Source organism: Lactuca virosa, chromosome 3 (genome assembly GCF_052849685.1).
Source record: "Lactuca virosa cultivar CGN04683 chromosome 3, Lactuca_virosa_CGN04683_v6, whole genome shotgun sequence".
NCBI lineage: Eukaryota > Viridiplantae > Streptophyta > Magnoliopsida > Asterales > Asteraceae > Lactuca > Lactuca virosa.
The window spans coordinates 17969105-17992647 of NC_136428.1; the positions used below are offsets into that span (position 1 = coordinate 17969105).

Here is a 23543-nt window from a genome sequence, read left to right on the forward strand (position 1 = left end):
TTAAATTTTATTGTGATTTTTTAGTGTTACATATGCTATGAAGTCCTCTATGATGCTCAAGATCGTTCAAAGATGCTCAGAAGTTGGTATTGCTCAAGGTTTACACCATGTTGTGTCACCATGATGGATGTTAGACCATTAGTGTTCATGATGCACCACTTGTGCATTATGATGCTCCACTATGGTCAAAGTGGTCCATCATGTGTGTTGTTGATGCTCATGGGTTGTATGACATGGAGGAATGTTTCACAAGATGTTGCATGGCGGAATATGATTGGTTGTCACCATTCATGGGCCTATGGGCCAATGGGCTTGGCCCATTAAGGTTTTAGGTCTGATCCCTCAAGTATAAATAGGCTTATACCCCCATCATTGTAAATTGCTAGCTTTTTGTGAGAGCTCTGTGAGATACACTTTTAAGTGTTTGTAATAGTTTCAGAAAGTTAATAAAATCTCTCTCTCTCTCTCGTTCGCCCGTCGACGTAGGTCACATTGACCGAACCACGTTAAATATCGTGTTCTTTTGATTTACGTTTTTTCAGAAGTTTTGTGAGTTCACCGAAGTTTGTTTTTTGATATTTTTCTGAAGTGCTTAACTTGTTTTGTTGTCACCTTACATTTCGATGGTTTGATGGGGTATTTTGATTGTGATTCATGGTTTTTGGATTTTAAAACAATAAAAATGTGTGTATGTAAATAGGGAAAAGAATATTGATGTGAAAAATATGATTGTATTTAGTGATATTCATAGGTGAAAATATATTAAAAAAAATTAAAAACCCAAAAATTAGCCATTGAACGGCTAGTCAACGAAGTCAACAACCCATACTCCTAGCTCGTGATGGACACTACAGGCACCCACGACCACGGCCGATCACAAACCATCGGGGTGGTGTTTACGGATGGATTGTAGCCGTTGCCAAATAAACCACGAACTGACTCGTTACCGGTACTCTGGAGGGTCTTATATTAGTATCATTTTGATTAATATCCCTACATTTAAACTTACTTCTAAATTTTTTTATTTTTATGGCGTCACTCCTGGTGACAAGCGCCGGAGAAAGGTTTGGGTCATAAATTGGACCACCTGCTTTTAATTGAGGGAAAAATAAAGTTTGTATGCGGGGACAAACTCACATGTCGTGCGCGTGACACTCCGAAGTGAACCACTTTGCCTTCGTGTCTCCTCCTCCTCCTAGTTCTGCTACTTACTTTTAATCAGGGGTCACTTTTTAACAATTACATTGGAACAAGGGCCATACTGCAAATGTTATAGGACAAAAGGAAGTTTTTAACGTTTACCCCTGTACTTTACTTTTATTTGCATTCTCACCTAAACATCAAAAAACATTTCTTTAAAATTATATTGAATGTTGTTCTATCTATATGTCCATCCACAAGACCTTTACGTTTATTACATCATACTTCTTACTTATGGTTCTTGGTTTGTAGTGATAGATTGTGTACAAAGCCATAGAGGTTGTGGCCGATGCTAATGGTTAGTTCATTGATATGTGTTTAGTATTTATATGGATCAAACCAGTTAACCAACCATATCGATGTCAAGTGAAATGTTAAAATGGTGTTAGTTTCTCGAACTATTTAAGAGTATTTTTATTGGTTTACATGTGGGTTAGATGGGAAGTTTGTTTTGGATTAATCAAAGCGCAGTATAGATTAGGGTCTTAAGATGAAATGGTAGACTTAAAATAAACATTGAATGTATGCTTGTCAATTGAGCCTTGTTTTTTTCGCCAATTTCATTCATTTATTGTTCACTTTCTTTAATTCATAAATTCCTAGTAAAAATCATGAGGGTTGTTGTAAAATTAATACCACACAAACATCTTTTATTGATCAAAGAAAATCTGAAACAAGCAAGCAAATTGGCAAAAAGATGCAAAGTAAAGAGAAATTGGACGGAATAATGATGGTCCCATTTCTAGAGGGAGAGATGAGATAGGTGTGGGTAGTGCTTTAAAGGTGTCTTAATTAGAATTAATTGGAAATATAGGACCACCCATCCAAATCCATGACCCTCTTCACAATGCAACTCAAATTTCTCCATTTTAAAGCTATGTTTCTATCGACACTTGTACATTATGCATTAAAACTTGTATATTATTCTGTGTTTAAAAAAAATCTATAATCATTAATTTACAATTTTAAATGCATACCGTACCAATCATTTTGAATAGGGTGGATATTGATAATGGATCGGCCTACTCCAACCCCTAAACATTTTACCCTTTTGCATGTACAAAAAGTGAAAATTCAAAAGTACCATAGAGAGGTTGGTGTACAAGTTTTACCGCATAGAGAGATGTTATGAAGATGATTAAATATTGTTTTTCTATTGAGAGACAAATATTCTTTAAAATTTAATTTTATATTAAAATATTTAGGCTTATTTATTAATTGCCTAAAAAAGAGGATAACTAAATGACATCTTAATTTTACAAGCATACAATAATGCCTGCACTAATCATAACATTATTAAGTGCATCTTTTTCTTAATAATTAATGATGATATGTAATTTTTGACCAATTAGCTAGGTTTAAAAATGGGAGAGAGTGGCATATAAAATTTATGTACTTCTTTTCCATCTTTTGATCAGAAAATTGAAGCCCCACCCATCACATACCATGATCAGATTAAACTCCCTCTGCAAAAAGACTGGTTTCAAACTCTTGATTGACTTATGTTTCTCGATATTTGTGCACAAAACAAATCTTTATGATGCATGTGGGTGGGTCGTACATGTGTGTGTATATATAGGTTGTACTTTGTGTTTAGTTTCTAGTATATTTTATGTATAGTATGTTCCAAGCGTTCATGTAAGCATGTCATATGGCGGCTTATAGCATCGTCATTCATTATATGTATACTTGTGAATTTATGTTTTATAAACTGTTGCACGCTTTTGTCCAAAAAAAAAAAAAATAAGACCAGCTGTAAATTTAATATAAACATTAATTACTTTTTTTTAAAGTTATAATATATTTATTTCTTTAGGTTTTTGTATTTTATGTAGTGTTGGTTTCGATAAATTCTAACATTTTAATTGAACGTGTATTTGTTTGCGTACCATTCTTGACTTTACAAAACGCTTGCCACTCATATATTGGTGAATAGTGATAGTGATAATGATTTTATTTTACAGGTTTTCTTTAAATTTTATTTTGTTAGACGATATATAATCTAAGGGCAAGGCATTGGTGATTTGTTTGAAATGGAGAGACCAATACTTTAGTATAATATATCGAGATATATTATATTATTACATAGACACATTTGTTGTTTGTAAATTAATTTAAAATGATTTATTTGTAACAACTTTTCATAGTTTATTATATTTTCATTCAAGACAAAAATAATATTTATCAATTAATTTAACATTAAAATCTAACTCATTCAACTTAAAAAAGTAATTTGTAAGAAGGTGGGGGAGATTTAATTGTTAATTTATGTGAAAAATATAATAAAAATTTGCATATTTTGACTTATATATAAATTGTCTCCTTCTCTTTCGAAACAGTTACTAATTTAGGTTGTAAACCCGTAACACCTTTAATTTAACAATTATCATAAATTTCTTCAATTTTGTAATTGTTTATGAACAATCGAAGGTTTATACATAATATCATATATATATATTTAGTAAATTATCGTACATGCTAAATTAACCGTTGGGTGTACGTGATTTCTTTAATTGAGATCGAGGATGATAATTTTATCATTTTCTAGGAAGTCTTTTCTGGACTATATTAGATGCTACATATATTTATTTATTTGTATGTATATATGTGTTATGTATTGGTGATTATTTCATGAGGGGTAATCATTATCATCAATCCATCATATCATCAAACACCCCTACCCCTACCCCCACCCCCACCTTTTCTCTACCACTATTTCAGAGAGGGATATCTCATCACGTATATCTCTGTGTGCGTAATTACCTTTTTCCTAGGTTTTGGGTTTCATGGCATCACTCTCCTTTCACATGTTTTGCTTTTCAACACACCACCAAATTACATAAATACATAAAGGGTCTCCACTCCCCCACAGCCACTCCCCTTCTTCCCTCACCACCACCACCATCACCACCGCCTCCGGCACCGCTAGTTCAGCTCTATCTGATCATTTTTTGTTAGGTTTTGGCTTTCAAGGTCCACTGATCTCCCTTCGATCACATGTTTTGCTTTTCAACATAACACCAAATTTCATAAATACATAAAGGGTCTCTACCTTATCCACCTCCACCCGCAGTTGAGCTCCCTATTTCATGTTCTTGATATTTTAGGTTTCTTTTTAGTCAGGAAGAAGCAAGAAAATTTCGATAAAGATTTAAAAAAAAAGATTCTCTTATTTAATCGTACGTTGTCATGATTTTATGATGAGTTGAAATGGTTGAAGAACAGAAGATCATAAGAAGGAGCAATATGATGGTGGGAACTGCCACAGGGTTTGATCCTTATGTTAACGCATCAAGTAACCCTAATGACTTCTTTAACTTTGAGCAACACAACTCAGCGAGTCACAACTCAGATCTCTTCTGGAAACCCTCTTCTCCTTCATCTTCTTCCAAGCCCATGATGATTAACGGCGTTGGCGCCGGAGATTTCTGTCACTTTGACGAATCAACTCTCCAGAGATGTGTTCTGATCCCATGTGAACCAAATGAAAGACCAAGTCAAGGCCTTTCTCTTTCTCTCTCTTCGACTAATCCTTCCACCATTAGAATTCAACCATTTGAGCTTGTAAGACAACCACCACAAGATCATCATCATCATCATCATCACCAGGGGTATTTTGGGAAGCCTATGAATATGCATGAGCAACATGACATGATGACAGATAATCAAGATGAGTTTTTGAGAAAATCAGAAAATATTATCAACATGGCTTCAGGTGGTGCTCAACAGTACAACATAAGAAGCTCAAGGTACTTGGTACCTGCACAAGATCTTCTCACTGAGTTCTGCAATCTTGGAACAAAGCACAACGATCATTCAAAAAAGACAAAGGCTCAAACAACCAGTCAATGGCAAGATCATGATAATTTGAATAATATAAATGCTAGTTCTTCAAAAAATAAACCTTTAAACTCTCTTGAATTCTTGGAATTGCAAAAAAGAAAATCGAAGCTCCTTCAAATGCTAGAAGAGGTATAAATTTCTTCATTTTAATTATGTATTTCACTCACCAAATTCAGTATAATACAAATTACTGGAGTAGTTTAATTTGATCTTGTCTTCTTTTAAAGATCCTTCCTTTTCTTTTTTTTCTTTAGTCTGAAAGATTAAAGATTCATATTTAGTCGAAAGTTCTTATCTTTATATATGATTTTCAACTAATTGAGTGACTGCTAGTCTTTCCATTAATGCCCACATGGTGACAAGTTTGCTGCTTCATTTAATTCCAAAACCCCTATTCTTGTTGAATGTTTGTTTCTTAAAAATTGATCTATGATATTAATACATTTACATATGAGTTAAAAAAAACAGAAATGACATCTGATTTCTATTCGTCCTTATTGTTTGAAACAGGTGGATAGAAAATACCATAATTACTGTGATCAAATGAAGGCAGTGGTTTCCTCATTTGAAGCAGTGGCTGGTAATGGTGCAGCAAAAGTTTATTCAGCTTTGGCTTCAAAGGCAATGTCAAGACATTTTAGGTGTTTGAGAGATGGAATTGTAAGTCAGATCAAGGTGACGAAGAAGGCAATGGGAGAAAAAGACATTTCTGCCCCTGGTGCAACGAGAGGGGAGACTCCCAGACTAAGGCTTCTTGATCAAACACTGAGGCAGCAACGGGCTTTTCAACAGATGACGATGATGGATAGCCACCCATGGCGTCCTCAACGTGGGTTGCCTGAGCGATCTGTATCCATTCTTCGTGCTTGGCTCTTTGAACACTTCCTCCACCCGTAAGCCATCTCTCTCGATCCAATGATCTTGAGAAATTTCGTTTTTTTAAGATCCAAAAAAAAAAACTAACGAGTTTTTTGTAGGGTTAGTTCATAATTTGGACCCAGTAATTAATTCTTGAGGAATAATCGTCACAACAACGTACAGATGTTCTTGAAGGCTTAACTTTTATGTTTGTTTTGTTTGAAATATAAAAATTAGTAAAAGTATTTCCATTACAATCTCTCCTACTCAATCATTAGTTTCATCTATCCCAATTTTGATGCCTATATTAATCTTTTGTCATATTATCCCACAAATATTTTTTTATTTATATATTTCTTATCAATTGGGGCCTTCTTCTTATGTTTGCTTGTGGATTTGATAATATTCCTATACATCTTTTAATTTCTTATGGGGACCATATATGTGCCCTTTCTTTAGTCTCATCCACAAAATATAGTTTTCTTTTAATTCTTTTCTAGCATTAACTAATAAAAAATATTTTCAAAAGCTATATAAATAAAACATATAGATGTACCATGTTACATTTGAAAAACTTTGTACCCCATATATTTAATTATATTATATACTATATATATATATATATATATATATATATATATATATATATATATATATATATATATATATATATATATATATATATATATATATATATATGATCATGATACTCAACTATTGGTTACCCGAAAAATTGCAGGTACCCTAGTGATGTGGATAAACACATTCTAGCCAGACAAACCGGTCTTTCAAGAAGCCAAGTATGTCCATATCGATCTCTTGGTTTCACATTTAATTAATTCACGTTTTTACATTAAAAAAGACATAGTGTTACAAAATTTCATATACGTACCAACATATACTTGCCTTACATAATAAATATATTGTTTTCTAACCACTTTAATTACTCTATGCTTTTAATTATTTGAGCATAGGTATCAAATTGGTTCATTAATGCAAGGGTTAGACTATGGAAGCCCATGGTGGAGGAGATGTACGTGGAAGAAACGAAAGAGAATGATCACGGAAACATTGAAGGTGTCTCAGCCATTGATGAAAACACCGGAATCCCACAAATGGAGCAAAAACCGACGGTTGATCAGCTCATCCGGAGAGATTCTGAGTGTCTTTCTTCCATCATCAACCACCACGACCACCATACAACGAAAACCCTTGATCATGACTTCCACCAGGGTTTTGCAAGGGTCTCAGCTGATTCTTTTGGTGCAGTAGAGCTAGACTTTTCAGCATACAATCACAGTTTTGGTGGTAGCGGTGGTGCTGGTGGTAGTGGTGGTGGAGGGGTTTCTTTGACATTAGGGTTACAACAACATGCCGGTGGTGGTGGTGGCGGCGGCGGCGGAGGCGGCGGCAATGGTGGGGTGTCCCTACTTTACCCCAGAGATCATATGGAAGATTGCCAAACTGCAGTACAATATTCTTCTCTTTTGGAAGGTGATCAAGGACAGAACTTGCCTTATAGGAATTTGATGGGGGCACAACTACTCCATGATTTGGCTGGTTAGGAAAATATTTATATTTTCTTTTACATAAATTTAAAAGGAAAATGAATACGGGGATTGTCTATGTAATTAAATTTTAGGTAAAGGGTATACTTGATTGGGGTTTAGGTAAGTAATTTACCATCAAAGTTTCAAACTTTTGTTCATTGGAAGGGTATTGCAGTAATTTCACTTTGCATTTACCTTATAATATTTGGCTGTCAAAAGTCAGTGATCATGCAAGAATATACGGCTTCCTCTGTTACTTTTAGGCTTCCAGATTCCCCTAGTAAATAGTAAGAATGTATGGGTAATCAAAACTTACAATTAAATATTAAGAATAAAAAATGAAAAAAGTATTTCACTTTGCATTAAATATGTGAAGAAAGTTGATACGTTGTTTTTAAAGACAAAATTGCAAAATTGGTGGCCAAAAAAGTTTTAACTAGTAGTGGTTCAAAAGTTTTATTTCTTTTATGAGTTTGGTCCAATTTGATTTGAATTCTTTTTTAAAGACGATTTTTTTATTGGTTTTTGTTTTTTTAATTTTTATTTATTTATTTAAATACTCTTATAAATAAAAGAAAAATAAAAAAACAAAATAAATATCTCTCTCTCTCTCTCCAACAATTAAAAAAATAAAACTAAAATACCCCATTTCCTTCTTCTCCGTCTCTCTTCTTCTCTTACAACAAAACATAAACAGTTTTTAGATGCCTCTCATCGGAAGCCAACGCATTGTCGGAGTCGCCACCTTCATCAGAGCCTCTCGTTGGAGCCGCCACCCTCACCATACCCTTTATGTCTTGCCGAAAAAAAAAACTAGTTGATGTTTTCGTCGGAAAAGGAGAGAGGGTTTCGGAGGGCGGCTCTCTCTCTCTCTCTCTCTCTCTCTCTCTCTCTCTCTTAGATCAATGTCGTCAGACGTAGGCTCATAATCGGACCTCCGTCGGAAACCACTAGACCTCAGCACACCATAATCGGACCTGCAATCTGTCGGAAACGATCTGTATCTTTCTCATCATCGACGAAACCCTTAGTAAAACCATAGCCTCCATCGCCGCCAACCGGAGCGGCTCTGCAAACCCTAGTAGAGACGGCGGCTTGTGATTTCTGGCACCACAATCGATAAACACCACCATTTCAGGTCTGGTTTCAAACATCTTTGACCACCTCCCTATTATCGAATATGTAAGAGAGGTGGCGAGAGAGGTGACGTTCCACCTCAGATCTGTGAGAGAGAGAAGAAGAAGAAGAAAAATCACGTTTCAGATCCGACGAGTTTAGGGTTTGAGATGTGACAAGTTAGATTACGTTCTGCCTCAGATCTTTGAATCGAATTTTAGGTTTATGTATGTGTGTATGTGTTTAATCTATGTGTATGCGTGTCTGTTTGTGTTGAATTTATTGAAAAATTGAGTCAGGTGGCGTTCAACCTCAGATCTTTCAATCTAATCTGATTGTGTGTGTGTGTGTGTGTTCATCAGATCTACTTTTGTGTATGGTTGTTGTTTATGTGCTGATTTTTTGGTAGAGATGAAGTAAAAGTTCAGATGGAGACAGATGTGGTAGACGGTGCTGGTGGCGGACTGTGGTGGTGGCAGATGGTGGTGGTCAAGATGTTCTTGAGTGTTCTTGAATCTATGATATGCTCTTGGGTGTTTATCAAATAGATAGAGAGAGTGAGAGGAGAGAGAGGGAGAGAGAGAGAGAGAAAGAGAGAGAGAGATGTATTTCTTTTTTTTTCTTTTAATTATAAGAGTATTTAAATAAATAAAAAAACTGAAAAAGCAAAAACCAAGGGCAAAATCGTCTTTACAAAAAGGTTCAAACAAAATAAGACCAAATTCGCAATAAAATGAAACTTTTGAACCATTAGTGCTAGTCCAAACCATTTTGGCCCAAACATGCGAGTTTTGACATACCATAGGAACCATTCTTGCAATTTATCTTTTTTAAATGCTCAAACATTTTTGTATTTGGGAATCGGTTCATTGGAAATCATTATTTATTGCAAAATGGTTTCTTAACTAAATATTTTTTGTTATTTTTATAATGGATTGTTTTTGAAAAATCTCTAACCTAAGAGCTAAATATTTTTTGTTATTTTTATAATGGATTGTTTTTGGAAAATCTCTAACCTAAGAGCATCTTCAGTGTAAGTGGCACTTTTTAATTTTTTTTTCTTATTATCTTATAGTTTTTGAGAAACTTATTATAAATAGAGATAAAAGTTCTCTTAAAGCTCACTTCAACCACTTTAGGCTTGACGGAGTGACTCGGCAACACCACGTCGGATGCTTGACATGTTGAGGTTTTGTCCCCTTCTCGTCAAGAATTTGTCGGTTCTCTCTCCTCGATAAAAATAGGATGTAGGTTTGGTTGAGCTTTTAGCTGATGTAGAGTTCGATGAACTAGACACCACTCCTCAACCTTAGGTCATCTCCAACGTGGAGTTGAACGGATGATGTGACATTAAATCAATTCAACTTTCTCATTGTGAAGCTTCCACCTAAGCATATAATTAAATCCTCATTGAATGGTTCAAGGGTATTTATATTTAGAAAATAATTATTTAATTTATTCTATATAACTAATATATTTATTATTTCCTGATTTATTTTATATTTAATTATTTAATTATTTTCTATTTAATAACTAATTTTATGAAGTTAATTAAAATGATATATTTTAATTTTGTAAGTAAACAACGTTTGTTTATAAATTCTTTTTTTAATCATCTAAAACAATAAAAACTTATTTAATTTTCTTAAAGTTTTAAACCGGTAACCGTTTATTATTACATTATAACCAAGTGAAATTACATATTAATAAAATGTTTCAAAAAATGTTCCTTAAATCAGATCGAAGAACATAATGTACTACACTATCATGTCATTTTTAAGTAATGTGGTATTTATAATTTTGAAATAGTAACTTGTAATCTTTAATTTCTGATTTTTAATTTTTAGTTAATTTAATTTTCTAGTTTTATTTATAAAATGGTAAATATATAAAATTAGTATACTTAGTGAAATTATGATGTGGGAACCATTAAAATTTTCTTAGAGTTTCATAGAATTTAGATTATAATGGTAAAGTAATATAATAAGTGGAATGGTGATGTGACAATTGATGAAGTTAGGGTGTTTTATCCACACATGTTATGTGTGGGTAAAAGTATGTTATGTGTTGGTAATTGTCTTTACCTACACATAATTTAAGTGTCAATATGTGTTGGCTCATGCTTGTAGATATAGATCATCACCCATACATCATTTATGTATAGGTATAGAGCAAGTTAGACCTACACATACACGTGTGGCTAAAACTAGTAACTATGCATGTGTGGGTAGAAGTATTATAATTTGTTTTCGTGGTCGATGATGTGGCCTCTAACATGGATAGTGATGTGGACAATGGTGTTGACTACATGGATGACGTATCAAGTCACGTGGTTTGTTCCATATAAAGTTTAGTTGCAATATGTCATAAAATATGTGTAGGTAAATGTACTTTGTATGTGTAGGTAAAGATAAAATATATGTAGTTAAAGATTTTGATGTATGGATAATAATAGTAAATATATGGTATATATCCCATATAAAGTCACGTGGACAATGGTGTTGACTACATGGATGACGTATCAAGTCACGTGGTTTGTCCCATATAAAGTTTAGTTGCAAACTTGCAATATGTCATAAAATATGTGTAGGTAAATGTACTTTGTATGTGTAGGTAAAGATAAAATATATGTAGTTAAAGATTTTGATGTATGGATAATAATGTTAAATATATGGTATAGATCTCATATCTAAAGATAAATATTATACATGGTAGAGACGCAAAAATAATTTCAAATCTAAAGATAAATATTATACATGGTAGATGATATTTCCATATTTATACATATATTTAGGAATTATTTTAATACATTTTAAGCTATAATTTGGTTAAAAACAAAGATATTTGGTACTTATTGAGTTAAATTACGTTTTGCGGCCAAAAAGGACATTCTTGGAGAAAAATGACCAAAACTAACAAAAGCTAGAACTTGGAAGGACTAGAGCTGAGTTGGAAGCTTAATGAAGCATAAAATGAAGAAAAATCAAGCAAAAACATTCCCCACGACGTGGCTAGAGAGTACCACAATGTGGATCTTAAAAGAATCTCGGTCATACGCATAATAGCGAAGCTCACGACGTGAGCACTATAATATCACGTCATCAGAATCGAAGTTCCAAAAGATAACAACACATAATGCAAGTTTCCTTGTCAAACATGATTTCTACTGATCTCAGGACGCGAGACCCTAATTCTCACGACGTGAGATGCGTTATAAGGAAACTATAAATACTCATTGACATATTCAAATTGGGGAGGTGGGATTGATATTCTGGAAGTTATAGTCGATTTCAGAAGCCAGAGAACAGCGAAATTCAACCATTGGAAGAAGAATTCAATTGGAGATTGAAGATTTGAAGAATCATAGCAAGAGTTCGCATTACACAATTGGTTTGCATTGGATTAATCATGTCTAGCTTACTTTTTATTGTGTTTTTGTGTTTATTTTCTACCATGAGTAGCTAAATCAATAGGCTTTCGTTTAGTGTAGATGAACTCTAATACTATATGTTAGTTTCTTACTTTTCATGGATTTTATGAAGTTGGGTTAAGCTTTTGTTTGATTTATCATTGCCTAGCATGTTTAAGTTATAATATTTGTTGCTTTGCTTCAAGTTAAGTGTAGTTTAATGACCATTTGAATTGCATGAACTTGATTACCTGGTAGTTTATGATCATTAAATTGTTAGAGCTAGGATTAACCAAATCTTAGATTAAATAATAAAGGTAACAACTTTATCTGTGCTAAGAGCATAATTTGATAATAATTGTGTTTGGTTATTTGTCTTATCATAGATAATAACCTTAGATATATCTCTCATAGCTCAATTACCCTTAATAATCAATTATGTGTTTGCTTGTGTATGATCATTACATAGTAGTTCATGAATGGTGAAAATATTAGGAGATCGGATCAAGACTTCTAATTACATTAATATTGGTAACCAACTGAATGAATCCATGTTTAGAAACTATACATAGGAAAAAGGGGGATTCAGAGCTAAACGGAAGTGTTCTCATAATCTTGATTACAATCGTTCATAGTTGAGTGTTCAATTAGTTTTTAGTTAAGTGATTATGTTAAGTTTATCTGAACTTGCAAAATCAGATAAAATCCCCACTTTAATTATTGTCCTTAGATTAATTTTTAATAATTATTTATTAGCTAAAACTTGTTCCCTGTGTTCGATACCCAACTTACTTTACTATACTATAAACTGACTAGGTACACTGCCTATAGGTGCATTAGTAGATAAATAGTTAGGTTTATAAATTTAAAAGTTGATAGGTATACTTTTTGCACATCAAGATTTTGGTGCCGTTGTCGGGGAACGACTATTTCAGTTGTTAATTTAATTGTTTTAGGTTAATCGATCTTTTATGTGGGGTAAAAACCGTAAAAAGTTAATTTTCTGCAAAAATTAAATTTTCTGTTTATACTGTTCTCACGACGTGAGTTCACCTTTTTTTTCCAGTTTTTATATATTTTGCTTTTTAGTTTGTTTTTACGTTTGTGTTTTTGGTTTCAGTGTTTTATGACCAGGGGATCACAATTTCCTATCATACCACCACTCGAAGATCCAGAATCCATTTTCCACAATAAGAGAGATAAAAAGGTTGACAAATCAAGTTGCACTTTTCAAAAAGATAAGGGTTTCAAAAGCTTCGAAAAAATCCTAACGAGAAAGGCATTGGGCACGAACCAGAAACCGAGGAAGATTCCGAAGACGACATAAAAATCGAGGTAGAAGAGATGGTCGACATAACGAAGATGACGATGGAGGAAGATTATGAAGATGCAACAAACTTTGATCTTAAAGGCCACATTCTTGCAATGGTAAAAGACATACCATATTTCGGGAAAGATTATGAAGATGCAACAAACTTTGATCTTAAAGGCCACATTCTTGCAATGCTAAAAGACATACCATATTTCGGGAAAGATTATGAAGATGCCTTCAAGCACATTGATGAAGTATTGGACATTTCAAACTACTTCAATGTTCCAAATGTTTGAAGAGATGCAGTTTTACTAAGGATTCTTCCAGTTACACTAACTGGAGATGCAAAAACATGGTTGAAGTCGTTAGTACTTGAGCTATAAGAACTTGGCAAAACCTTGATGAAGCATTCATAGAGAAATTTAACCCTCCTTCAAAAATAGTCAAACTAAAAAAGAAGATAGCAAACTTCCAACAAGAAATTGGATAGTCCTTATATGAAGCTTGGGAAAGATACAAGGCCCTTTTGAGAAATTGTCCTCAACATGATCTAAATGTGCAACATGAAGTTTCCATATTCTATGATATGGTGAATGTTACTACATGGCAACTCCTTGATTCTCAAGGACCAATGACTAAGAAGAATCCCGCTACTATAAAAGAGTTAATTGAAGAATTCGAAAAGCACTCTAGATAATATCACAACCCATGAGAGGATGTGACAAAAGGTAAAGGAAGTCGAGATGGAAGGAGCGAGAATTTGGCAGCGGTGATGGCAAAGTTAGAGAATATGGACAGGAGGATGACGAGGATGGGTCAATCAATTCATGCCATACAAGTTGGGTGCGATAATTGTAGTGGACCACATCTAACGAAAGATTGCGATTTGGATGAAAACGGAAACCGAAAAGCTCAAGTGTGCTACTCAAGTGGTGACCGATTTGACGAAGATTGAAGAAATCTCAAAAAGGAATGGTTGCCTTATGATGAATACAAGAAACAAAAAGAAGAAAAATATAGGCAAACCGGTCGAAGGTACTACCAAAAGGAACAACCACCACCCGAGAAGAAGATGGACTTTGAGTCTATGCTTAATAGGTTTATGGAAGCCTATGAAAAAAGGAATGATGCTACTGATGTTACCATTATAAATCAACAAAATTCCATCAAAAACATCGAGACTCAACTCAGGCAATTGACTTCATTCGTTGACGAAAGGTTACCACCCAAGAATCCCGATCCAAAACCACAACCACATGTCATGGCCATATCCACTGAAGAAAACCCTCATTCAGAGCCTATAGTGGTCCATAATTAAGTATCGAAGCATCCCAATCCACAGCCAAAGAAAATAAAGATCGAAGAAAAAGAAAGGTTTGGTGCCCAGTTCTCACGACGTGAGGCACAACCTCTCACGTCGTGGGTATAGTCTAATAAAAAAATTCATCTTTTGTTAAACCGTATTAGCCTCAATTACCTTTTCCTTCTCAAGCAAGGGCACAATCACTGGAGAAAGAGCATAAAAGATTTAGTAATCAAGTCAAGGATATTCCAATTAATACCTCATTTATTGAATCGTTAGTTAAAATGCTCGAATACGCGAAATTCCTTCAAGATCTTCTTGACACTCACCAACAACTAGAGAAGACTTCCAAAGTTGTTCTTAATGAACAATGTTCAGCAGTTATCATGGAAGGAATACCAATAAATATGGGAGATCCAGGACACCTTACATTGCCATGCGAATTTGGAAATTTCAAGAAAACATTCGCTTTAGCCGATTCTGGAGCTAGCATAAACTTAATGCCTTATTCATTTTATCAAAAGCTCGACCTTCCAGAATTGTAGACCACAAGAATGACAATCCATATGGCAAATCGTTCGGTAACATATCCTCGAGGCATAATAGAAGATTTATTGGTAAAAATTGGAAAATTTGTTTTTCTAATCGATTTTGTAGTTATAGATATGAAAGATGATGAAGATGTACTCATTATCCTTGGACGCCCACTACTTAATACCACACAAGCCTTGGTAGATGTTCGTGAGTCAAAGCTTACTTTACGAGTTGGAAAAGAAGAAATGACATTTGGGGTTTAAGAAGGACTCGAGATGGGTGTAACATCCCAAAAATACAACCCAAAAATTTTCGTTTGAAAACTTTACTAAACCATAATATCAAATATTAAAGATAAATCCATGGATCATGCGTCTCAAAATGTCATAATAAATTTATCAAATCAACTGGTGTCAAAACATATCAAAATATCCGAATAAAACTCCCAGGATAAACTGAAGTTGTGGTGTGTGCCATGCCATCATCCCGAGCTCTTCCCCGGAAGTACCTGAAACCAAAAACTGAAATTGTAAGCACAAATCTTAGTGAGCTCCCCCAAACTACCACATACCATACAATAACATATAAAGCAACTACTGGGCCTTGCCCACTGCATCGGACCGAAGTCCGGAACTAACCATGGCCTTGCCCACTGCATCAGACCGAAGTAAGGAAACTGCATCGGTCCGAAGTCCGGAACTAACCAGGGCCTTGCCCACTGCATCGGACCGAAGTCCGGAAACTGCATCGGACCAAAGTCCGGAGCTAACCAGGGCCTTGCCCTCTGCATCGGACCGAAGTCCAGAAACTGCATCGGACCGAAGTCCGGAACTAGCTGAACATAGCATGGCATAATCATAACTACTAGCATAAACACGTATACTGCATACTGCATCGGACCGAGGTCCGGAACACATAACACAGAGACAGGCTTGAATCACAAAGACATCAAGCACACTGAACTACTGCATCGAACCGAAGTCCGGAACTACTGCTAACTAAACGGGCCGGCATTGTGGCCGTAGACCCGTTCCTACTGGAAGGAAACTTACCTCGTAACGCTGGCTGCTGAGATGCTAAATCTGAAACTGGCTGACTGTTGCTCCGGAACTCCCCGGCAGATGAAGTAGCAAATGGAAGCTAGCTTCTGGATCTCCTTCTTCTCCTTTGCACCTTCTCTCTTTCCTTCTCTTCTACACTTCCAAGAATAAACCAAAACACTCAAAATCAAGAAGGAATCACTCAAACTCACCAATGGAGGCTAGGGTTTTGAGGGGGAAACGCTCTAAGGGTGCTGGAGGCTGGGATGGGGGCTATAAGGACGTTTAAATAGGGTACCAACCCCAAGGATTAGGGTTTCATCCAGACTGGCCTACTCGTCGAGTCCAGGCGCGGACTCGCCGAGTAGATCACTTAAAACCCGCGTCCAATCTGGCATCTACTCAACGAGTTAGGGCTACTACTCGCCGAGTAGCTCTTTATAAAAGACATTTAATACGTACCAGGAACGGGGAGTTACAATTCTCCCCCACTTATCTTAGACTTCGTCCTCGAAGTCTGCTGTCTCTGGAAACAACTCTGGGTAGTGCTCCCTCATCTCTTCCTCGGGCTCCCACGTCCACTCCGAACCCTTGCGGTGCTGCTACTGCACCTTAACTAACTCTACTGCCTTGTTCCTCAGCTCTTTCACCTTGCGATCTAGAATCGCCACTGGTCTCTCGATATAGTTCAGGCTATCGTCAACCTGAATGTCCTCCAGGGGTACCACTGCTGAATCATCCACTAAGCACTTTCGCAACTGAGAAACATGGAACGTGCTGTGGATCTGGCTGAGCTCTGCTGGAAGATCTAACCGATAAGCAACCCGACCCACCCAGGCCAAAACCCTAAACGGACCAATGAATCTGGGGCCCAGCTTGCCCCTCTTCCGAAATCTGATAACACCCTTCCAGGGTGACACTTTCAAGAGGACCATATCGCCCACCTGAAACTCCAAGTCCGAACGCCTCCTGTCGGCGTAACTCTTCTGCCGACTCTACGCAGTCTGCAGTCTGCTACGGACCTGCTGGATCAACACTGTGGTCTTGAGCACCACCTCAGTGCTCCCGATGACCCTCTGACCGACCTCGCCCACACAAATCGGGGTCCTACACTTCCTCCCGTAAAGCATCTCGAAAGGAGGGCGGTCAATACTAGCGTGGTAACTGTTGTTATACGAAAATTCCGCTAATGGAATATACGTATCCCAACTGCCACCAAAATCTAGAACACATGCCCGCAGCATGTCCTCGAGAGTCTGAATCGTCCTCTCGCTCTGCCCGTCCGTCTGAGAGTAGAAAGCGGTACTGAAGTGAAGACGAGTCCCCATCTCGTCATGCAACCGCTTCCAAAACCTGGAAGTGAACCGGACGTCTCGATCTGATACTACTGATACAGGCACTCCATGTCGTGCCACTACCTCGCGCACATAAATATCGGCTAGCTTCTCGGCCGATATGCTCTCCTGTATCGGTATGAAATGCGCGCTCTTGGTCAGCCAATCCACTATGACCCAAATCGAATCAACTCCACGTGCGGTTCTGGGAAGCTTAGTGATGAAATCCATAGTGATATCCTCCCATTTCCACACGGGAATGTCTAACGGCTGCATCTTGCCGTGGGGTCTCTGATGCTCCGCCTTGACCTTCCTGCAGGTCAAGCATCTCTCCACGTACCAAGCTACGTCCCGCTTCATGCAGGGCCACCAATAGTCGGGTCGAAGATCTCTGTACATCTTCGTCACCCCTGGGTGAATGGAGAACCGAGACTTGTGAGCCTCTGTTGGATTAGTGTCTAAGCCCGTAACTATATTTGGTATGTACTTGACCCGGTTATGCATGGTCCTTTTGGGTTGCCTTCACCAAAGCAACTAGACAAGGTAATTTGATATGAGAGAGAGGATATTATGGTTTATTAATATATTATAAGAATAATATATTAAAGGAGAAATCATATTTATTTAATTAGTATTAGTCAGAAATTAATTAGGAATTAATTTGGTGACTAAAAGAGATTAATTAAATAAAGGGGCATAAACTGTCAAATGTGTGATAGTTGAGTTTTGGGCTGGGAAACCTAATGGACTAAGGGGGAACGAAATTATGATGAAGGATCATCATATTTTCGTCCAAGGGCCTTATTCCAGAAGGTTCCTTGGGCTACTTGGTGGCTAAGGTATCCATTAGGGTTTAGAATGAAACCCTAGCAGCCTGCACTATAAATAAGACCCCAAGGCTCCAATTTCCGGCCACTTGCTTCCAAGAGAAACCCTAGGGCCGAAAATTAGCATCCTCCCTCCTCTCTCAAAGTTGCCTTCTTGCTTGAGGTGTTTGTGATCCATTAGAGGAGTTACAATTGTGACTCTAAGCTCAAGAGAAGAAGATAAGAAGATCTAAGCCAATCTTTGAAGAGGTAAACATCTAGATCTGATGTATTAAGTTAATTTTCGAATTATGTATGCTAGATTAGGGTTTGCAAGTCTTGGATTCAATGCATGTACAATAGAGAAACCTAGATCCAAGCATTAGGGTTTGTATGAGCACATAGGATTGTTCTTATGCTTAAAACCCATCAGCCTCGTCCATCAACACCTGTCGTACTCCGCCCCAGTACGGTACCCATATTCTCCCATGAAGGGTCAACAATCCTCGACTGTCATAGTCAAAGGAAGCTACTCGGCCCACAATCCTCTCACACTTCTGCCTCTCCTCCTTAAGGCCCTCAACCTGTGCCTCTCTGATCTGCTCCAACAATGGAGTAATAACTGTCATCCTCAGTCATACATCCCTGATCGGGGCTGCTACCGCCTTGCGGCTCAGGGCGTCGGCCACTACGTTGGCCTTGCCCGGATGATAAAGGATCTCACAGTCATAATCCTTTACCACGTCTAACCATCGGCGCTGCCTCATGTTCAGATTCGGCTGATCCATGAGGTACCTCAAACTCTTGTGATCCGTGTAAATGATACAGCGGACCCCATAGAGGTGATGTCTCCAAATCTTGAGGGCGAACACCACTGCCCCCAGCTCTAAATCGTGCGTCGGATAGTTAGCCTCATGAGGCTTCAACTGTCTAGAAGCATAAGCTATCACATGCCCTCGCTGCATCAACACTGCTCCCATACCTGTGATCGAAGCATCACAGTAAACTACAAAATCCTCTACTCCCTCTGGCAGGGTAAGAATCGGCGCCTCGCACAATCTCTGTCTGAGGGTCTCAAATGCTGCCTGTTGCTCAGGCCCCCAGCGGAACACCACCGACTTCTTGGGCAGTCGGGTGAGTGGAACTGCTATCTTGGAGAAATCCTGGATGAATCTCCTATAGTACCCTGCCAATCCTAGGAAGCTCCGAATCTCAGATGGAGACCTGGGGACCTCCCACTGCATCACGGCCTCTATCTTGGCCGGATCTACTAGTATACCCTTCTGGTTGACGAGGTGTCCAAGGAACTGTACCTCTCGCAACCAGAACTCGCACTTGGAGAACTTTGCGAAAAGTTTCTCCCTCCTCGGTGTCTCTAGCACCTCCTTCAGGTGCTCCTTGTGCTGCTCCTGAGTCTTGGAATAAACCAAGATGTCATCAATGAACACTATCACTGACCGATCCAGCATCGGTCTGCATACGCGATTCATGAGATCCATGAATGCGGCTGGAGCGTTGGTGAGCCCGAACGGCATCACTACAAACTCATAATGACCATAGCGGGTCCTAAAAGCGGTCTTCTACACATCCTCATCCCTGACCCGCATCTGGTGATACCCTGACCGCAGATCAATCTTGGAGAACCAAGATGCTCCCTGAAGCTGGTCAAACAAGTCATCTATCCTCGGGAGTGGGTAACGGTTCTTCACCGTTACCTTATTCAGCTCCCGGTAATCTATTCACATATGGTGCGACCCATCCTTCTTCCTTACGAATAGGATCGGGGCTCCCCATGGTGAACTACTCGGCCTGATGAAACCCTTGTCTAGCAGCTCCTGCAGCTGTGTAGACAACTCCTGCATCTCTGGAGGAGCCAACCGATACGGTGCCTTGGCTATCGGAGCCGCACCAGGAACCAGATCAATCCAAAACTCGACCTGTCTCTCCAGAGGTATTCCAGGCAAATCCTCTAGGAATACGTCCGGGTACTCTCGTACTACTGGCACATCGTCAACTGTCGCCTTACCCTTCTCCCGGGCATCTATGACATAGGCGACGTACCCTGCGCAACCCTGTTGAACGTAGCGCCTCGCTCTCGCTGCTGAACACAGAATCGGTCTGCGCTGTGGCCTCTCGCCCTGAATCACTAACTCTCCCCCACTAGGAGTGCGAACCCTCACTAACTGCAGTTCACAATCAATCACTGCCCCATTGGGGCTAAGCCAATCCATACCCACTATAACCTTATTCCCTCGCAGGGGAATGGGAACCAAGTCCACTAAAAACTGCTCATCAAATAACTGCAGCGAACACGCCCTATGTACTCTCGCGACCCTGACGGTCCTGTCATCAGCTATCTCAACCTCAATTGGGCAATCCAGCTCCCCCGGAGCTCTGCTAAACCACTTGCTAAGCGCAAGGGAAATAAATGATCGGGTAGCCCCCAAGTCAAACAATATTGTAGCTGAAATGTCGTTCACTAAGAACGACCCCGTCACCACATCAGGAGTCGCTCGCGCCTCCTCTGCTGTCATCTGAAAAGCTCTACTCTTTGCCACTGGCGCCTCACCCCGGCCCTGACGGCTGTCTGTAATCCTCAAAGTAGCAGGGGCAGGTGCTGCCACCTTCCCTACTGCTTCTAAACTCGGGCACTGGGACTTTTTATGTCCCCTCTGATTGCAATGGAAGCAAATCAGATCAGCTGCTGTGGTGGTGGTGGTGGTAGCTCTACAATCTCTACTCATATGCCCGGTCCGGCCGCACTTATAGCAACCGGCACTACCTGCCTTGCACGCCCCATCGTGCAATCTCCCACACTTGCCACACCGACTGTGGCTCTGCTGTCCTCTAGATCTGTGATCTGATACCTTGGGCTTTTTGCCCGAACTCCCTGTGCCAGATGCCGCCTCTGGCTTCCTCTTCTTCTCCATCTCCAAATCTATCTCTCTCTCATGAGCCCTCGCAATCATATCATCCAACGTTTTACAGCTGGACCGGCTCACAAACTGGTGGATATCACTCCGCAACATCTCATGATAACGGGCCTTCTTCATTTCCTCATTAGTTGCGTACTGAGGAACGAGAAGAGCCCTCTCCCTGAACTTGGCGGTAATCTCCGTCACTATCTCTGTAGTCTGGGTGAGATCCTGAAACTCCCTGGCTAACTGCTGCACCTCAATAACCGGTGCAAACTCGGCTCTGAACCTGGTAGTAAAATCATCCCAAGTCATCGCATCAAGCGCTGCGTCATCCCCGATGACATGCCCGATCTCCTCCCACCAATCTCGTGCCCTGTCCTTCAGAAGACAGGATGCTAGTCTGACCTTGTCCCCCTCGGGACATCTGCTGGTGCGGAACGCATTTGGCGACATCCGCCAACCACCTGGTACTCGCAATGGGATCCCGCGCCCCATGGTAGTTTGGAGCTCCACAAGCCCGGAACTCCCTGAAGGTAAGTGTGCGCGACCCCATCATGGCCGCCACCTCAGCACGGAAGGTGCTCAACCTCTCGTCCATCAGCTCTAAAATACCCTCCTTGATCGAACCGAAGATCACAGGAGTCTGCTCAAGTATGGTGCGAGTAACCTCTGAAGAGAGGAACTCCCTGGTCTGCTCATCTAGATGCTCGGCCCCCGGGCCTGATCCTGATCCCTCGCCGGCTCCTGAACTGCCGACTGCTGGCCTAGGGCGTAAAACCACCATTCTTGAAAACACATCATGACAAACGTCAGAAACACTGATATATCTCGAGGGATCGCTACTACTACAAGTTTCCTGGTCTCATCTCAGCCTTCCTTGATTCAAGTACGGATCCTCTGCTTTCAGTAGTACGGGCCCATACTACCTTTCACATCTATCCATACTTTCTTCAAGAACTGCCTTGACTCCACCAAGTCACTTCTACTGCTACTGATCTCTACTACTCTCATCCTAGGCTTGCCCTAGGGAAATCTCTAACTCCCCCTAATCCAGTCCTCAACTGCTGAAGGCCTCCTTGTAATGCCAATTAGCCATCACATGTGACAAGGCTCAGATAATCCTTCGAGTAAAAGACTCGTCCCTATAACGGTTAGACTCAAACAAGAGCTGCGCAATAGGGCCAAATCTAGCACTCTGAGATTATTCAACCCTGATCACATGTGACGTGACGTATTCACCTAATGGCTAACTCCCATCACTCTGAGTCCTACAAAGCACGAAGCAAGCAGCATTCGGACACAGGAAACTACTCAAGCAAATCTATGCTCATAACGAGAAACCGTACTAGCATATAATGCTAAGCTCATACTATCAGGCATAACCTAAACAGGTTATCCTACTGCTGTCTACTCAATACTAGCATGCAATTCTCAATAAGTTGAAACACATATAACAGGCACATAAGGCATTCTCCTAGATCCTTAGTCCTATTCTATCATGCTGTTCTACTGGAACTGGAACTGATAATTATAACATAAACTTGTATGGGTAATTTGGGAGTACTTACTTGAGCTCGGCTGATCGCATGTACCACACCCTTTTCCTTTTCTCAAAACTCTTTTCTTTTTAAGTTTCTTTTTTTCAAAAATTCTTTCGAAAACATTTTTCTTTTCCAAATCTTTTACCATTTCCTTAGTTTGAGTCCAGTCATACCCGAAAGTGTGCCTGAATCCCTCAAACCAAGGCTCTGATACCAACTTGTAACATCCCAAAAATACAACCCAAAAATTTTCGTTTGAAAACTTTACTAAACCATAATATCAAATATTAAAGATAAATCCATGGATCATGCCTCTCAAAATGTCATAATAAATTTATCAAATCAACTGGTGTCAAAACATATCAAAATATCCGAATAAAACTCCCAAGATAAACTGAAGCTGTGGTGTGTGCCACGCCATCATCCCGCGCTCTTCCCCTTACTAGCGGAAGTACCTGAAACCAAAAACTGAAACTATAAGCACAAAGCTTAGTGCGCTCCCCCAAACTACCACATACCATACAATAACATATAAAGCAACTACTGGGCCTTGCCCACTGCATCGGACCGAAGTCCGGAAACTGCATCGGACCGAAGTCCGGAACTAACCAGGGCCTTGCCCACTGCATCGGACCGAAGTCCGGAAACTGCATCGGACCGAAGTCCGGAAACTGCATTGGACCGAAGTCCGGAAACTGCATCGGACCGAAGTCCGGAACTAACCAGGGCCTTGCCCACTGCATCGGACCGAAGTCCGGAAACTGCATCGGACCGAAGTT

At 39.1% G+C, this 23543-nt stretch overlaps 1 protein-coding gene and 1 non-coding gene across 2 annotated transcripts; one reads left to right on the forward strand and one right to left on the reverse strand.

Moving 5' to 3' along the window:
• Positions 1 to 3887: 3887 nt before the first annotated feature.
• Positions 3888 to 7653, forward strand: LOC145165289 (homeobox protein BEL1 homolog). Its single transcript, XM_079083999.1, has 4 exons — positions 3888 to 5172; positions 5554 to 5936; positions 6641 to 6701; positions 6876 to 7653. The coding sequence occupies exons 1-4, from the start codon at positions 4411 to 4413 to the stop codon at positions 7464 to 7466; spliced, it is 1797 nt and encodes a 598-aa protein (XP_078940125.1). The 5' UTR covers positions 3888 to 4410; the 3' UTR covers positions 7467 to 7653.
• A 6080-nt stretch (positions 7654 to 13733) lies between these two features.
• On the reverse strand, positions 13734 to 13840 carry LOC145167929 (small nucleolar RNA R71). Its single transcript, XR_013741529.1, has one exon. It is a non-coding gene; the product is annotated as a small nucleolar RNA R71 (small nucleolar RNA).
• Positions 13841 to 23543: the final 9703 nt, after the last annotated feature.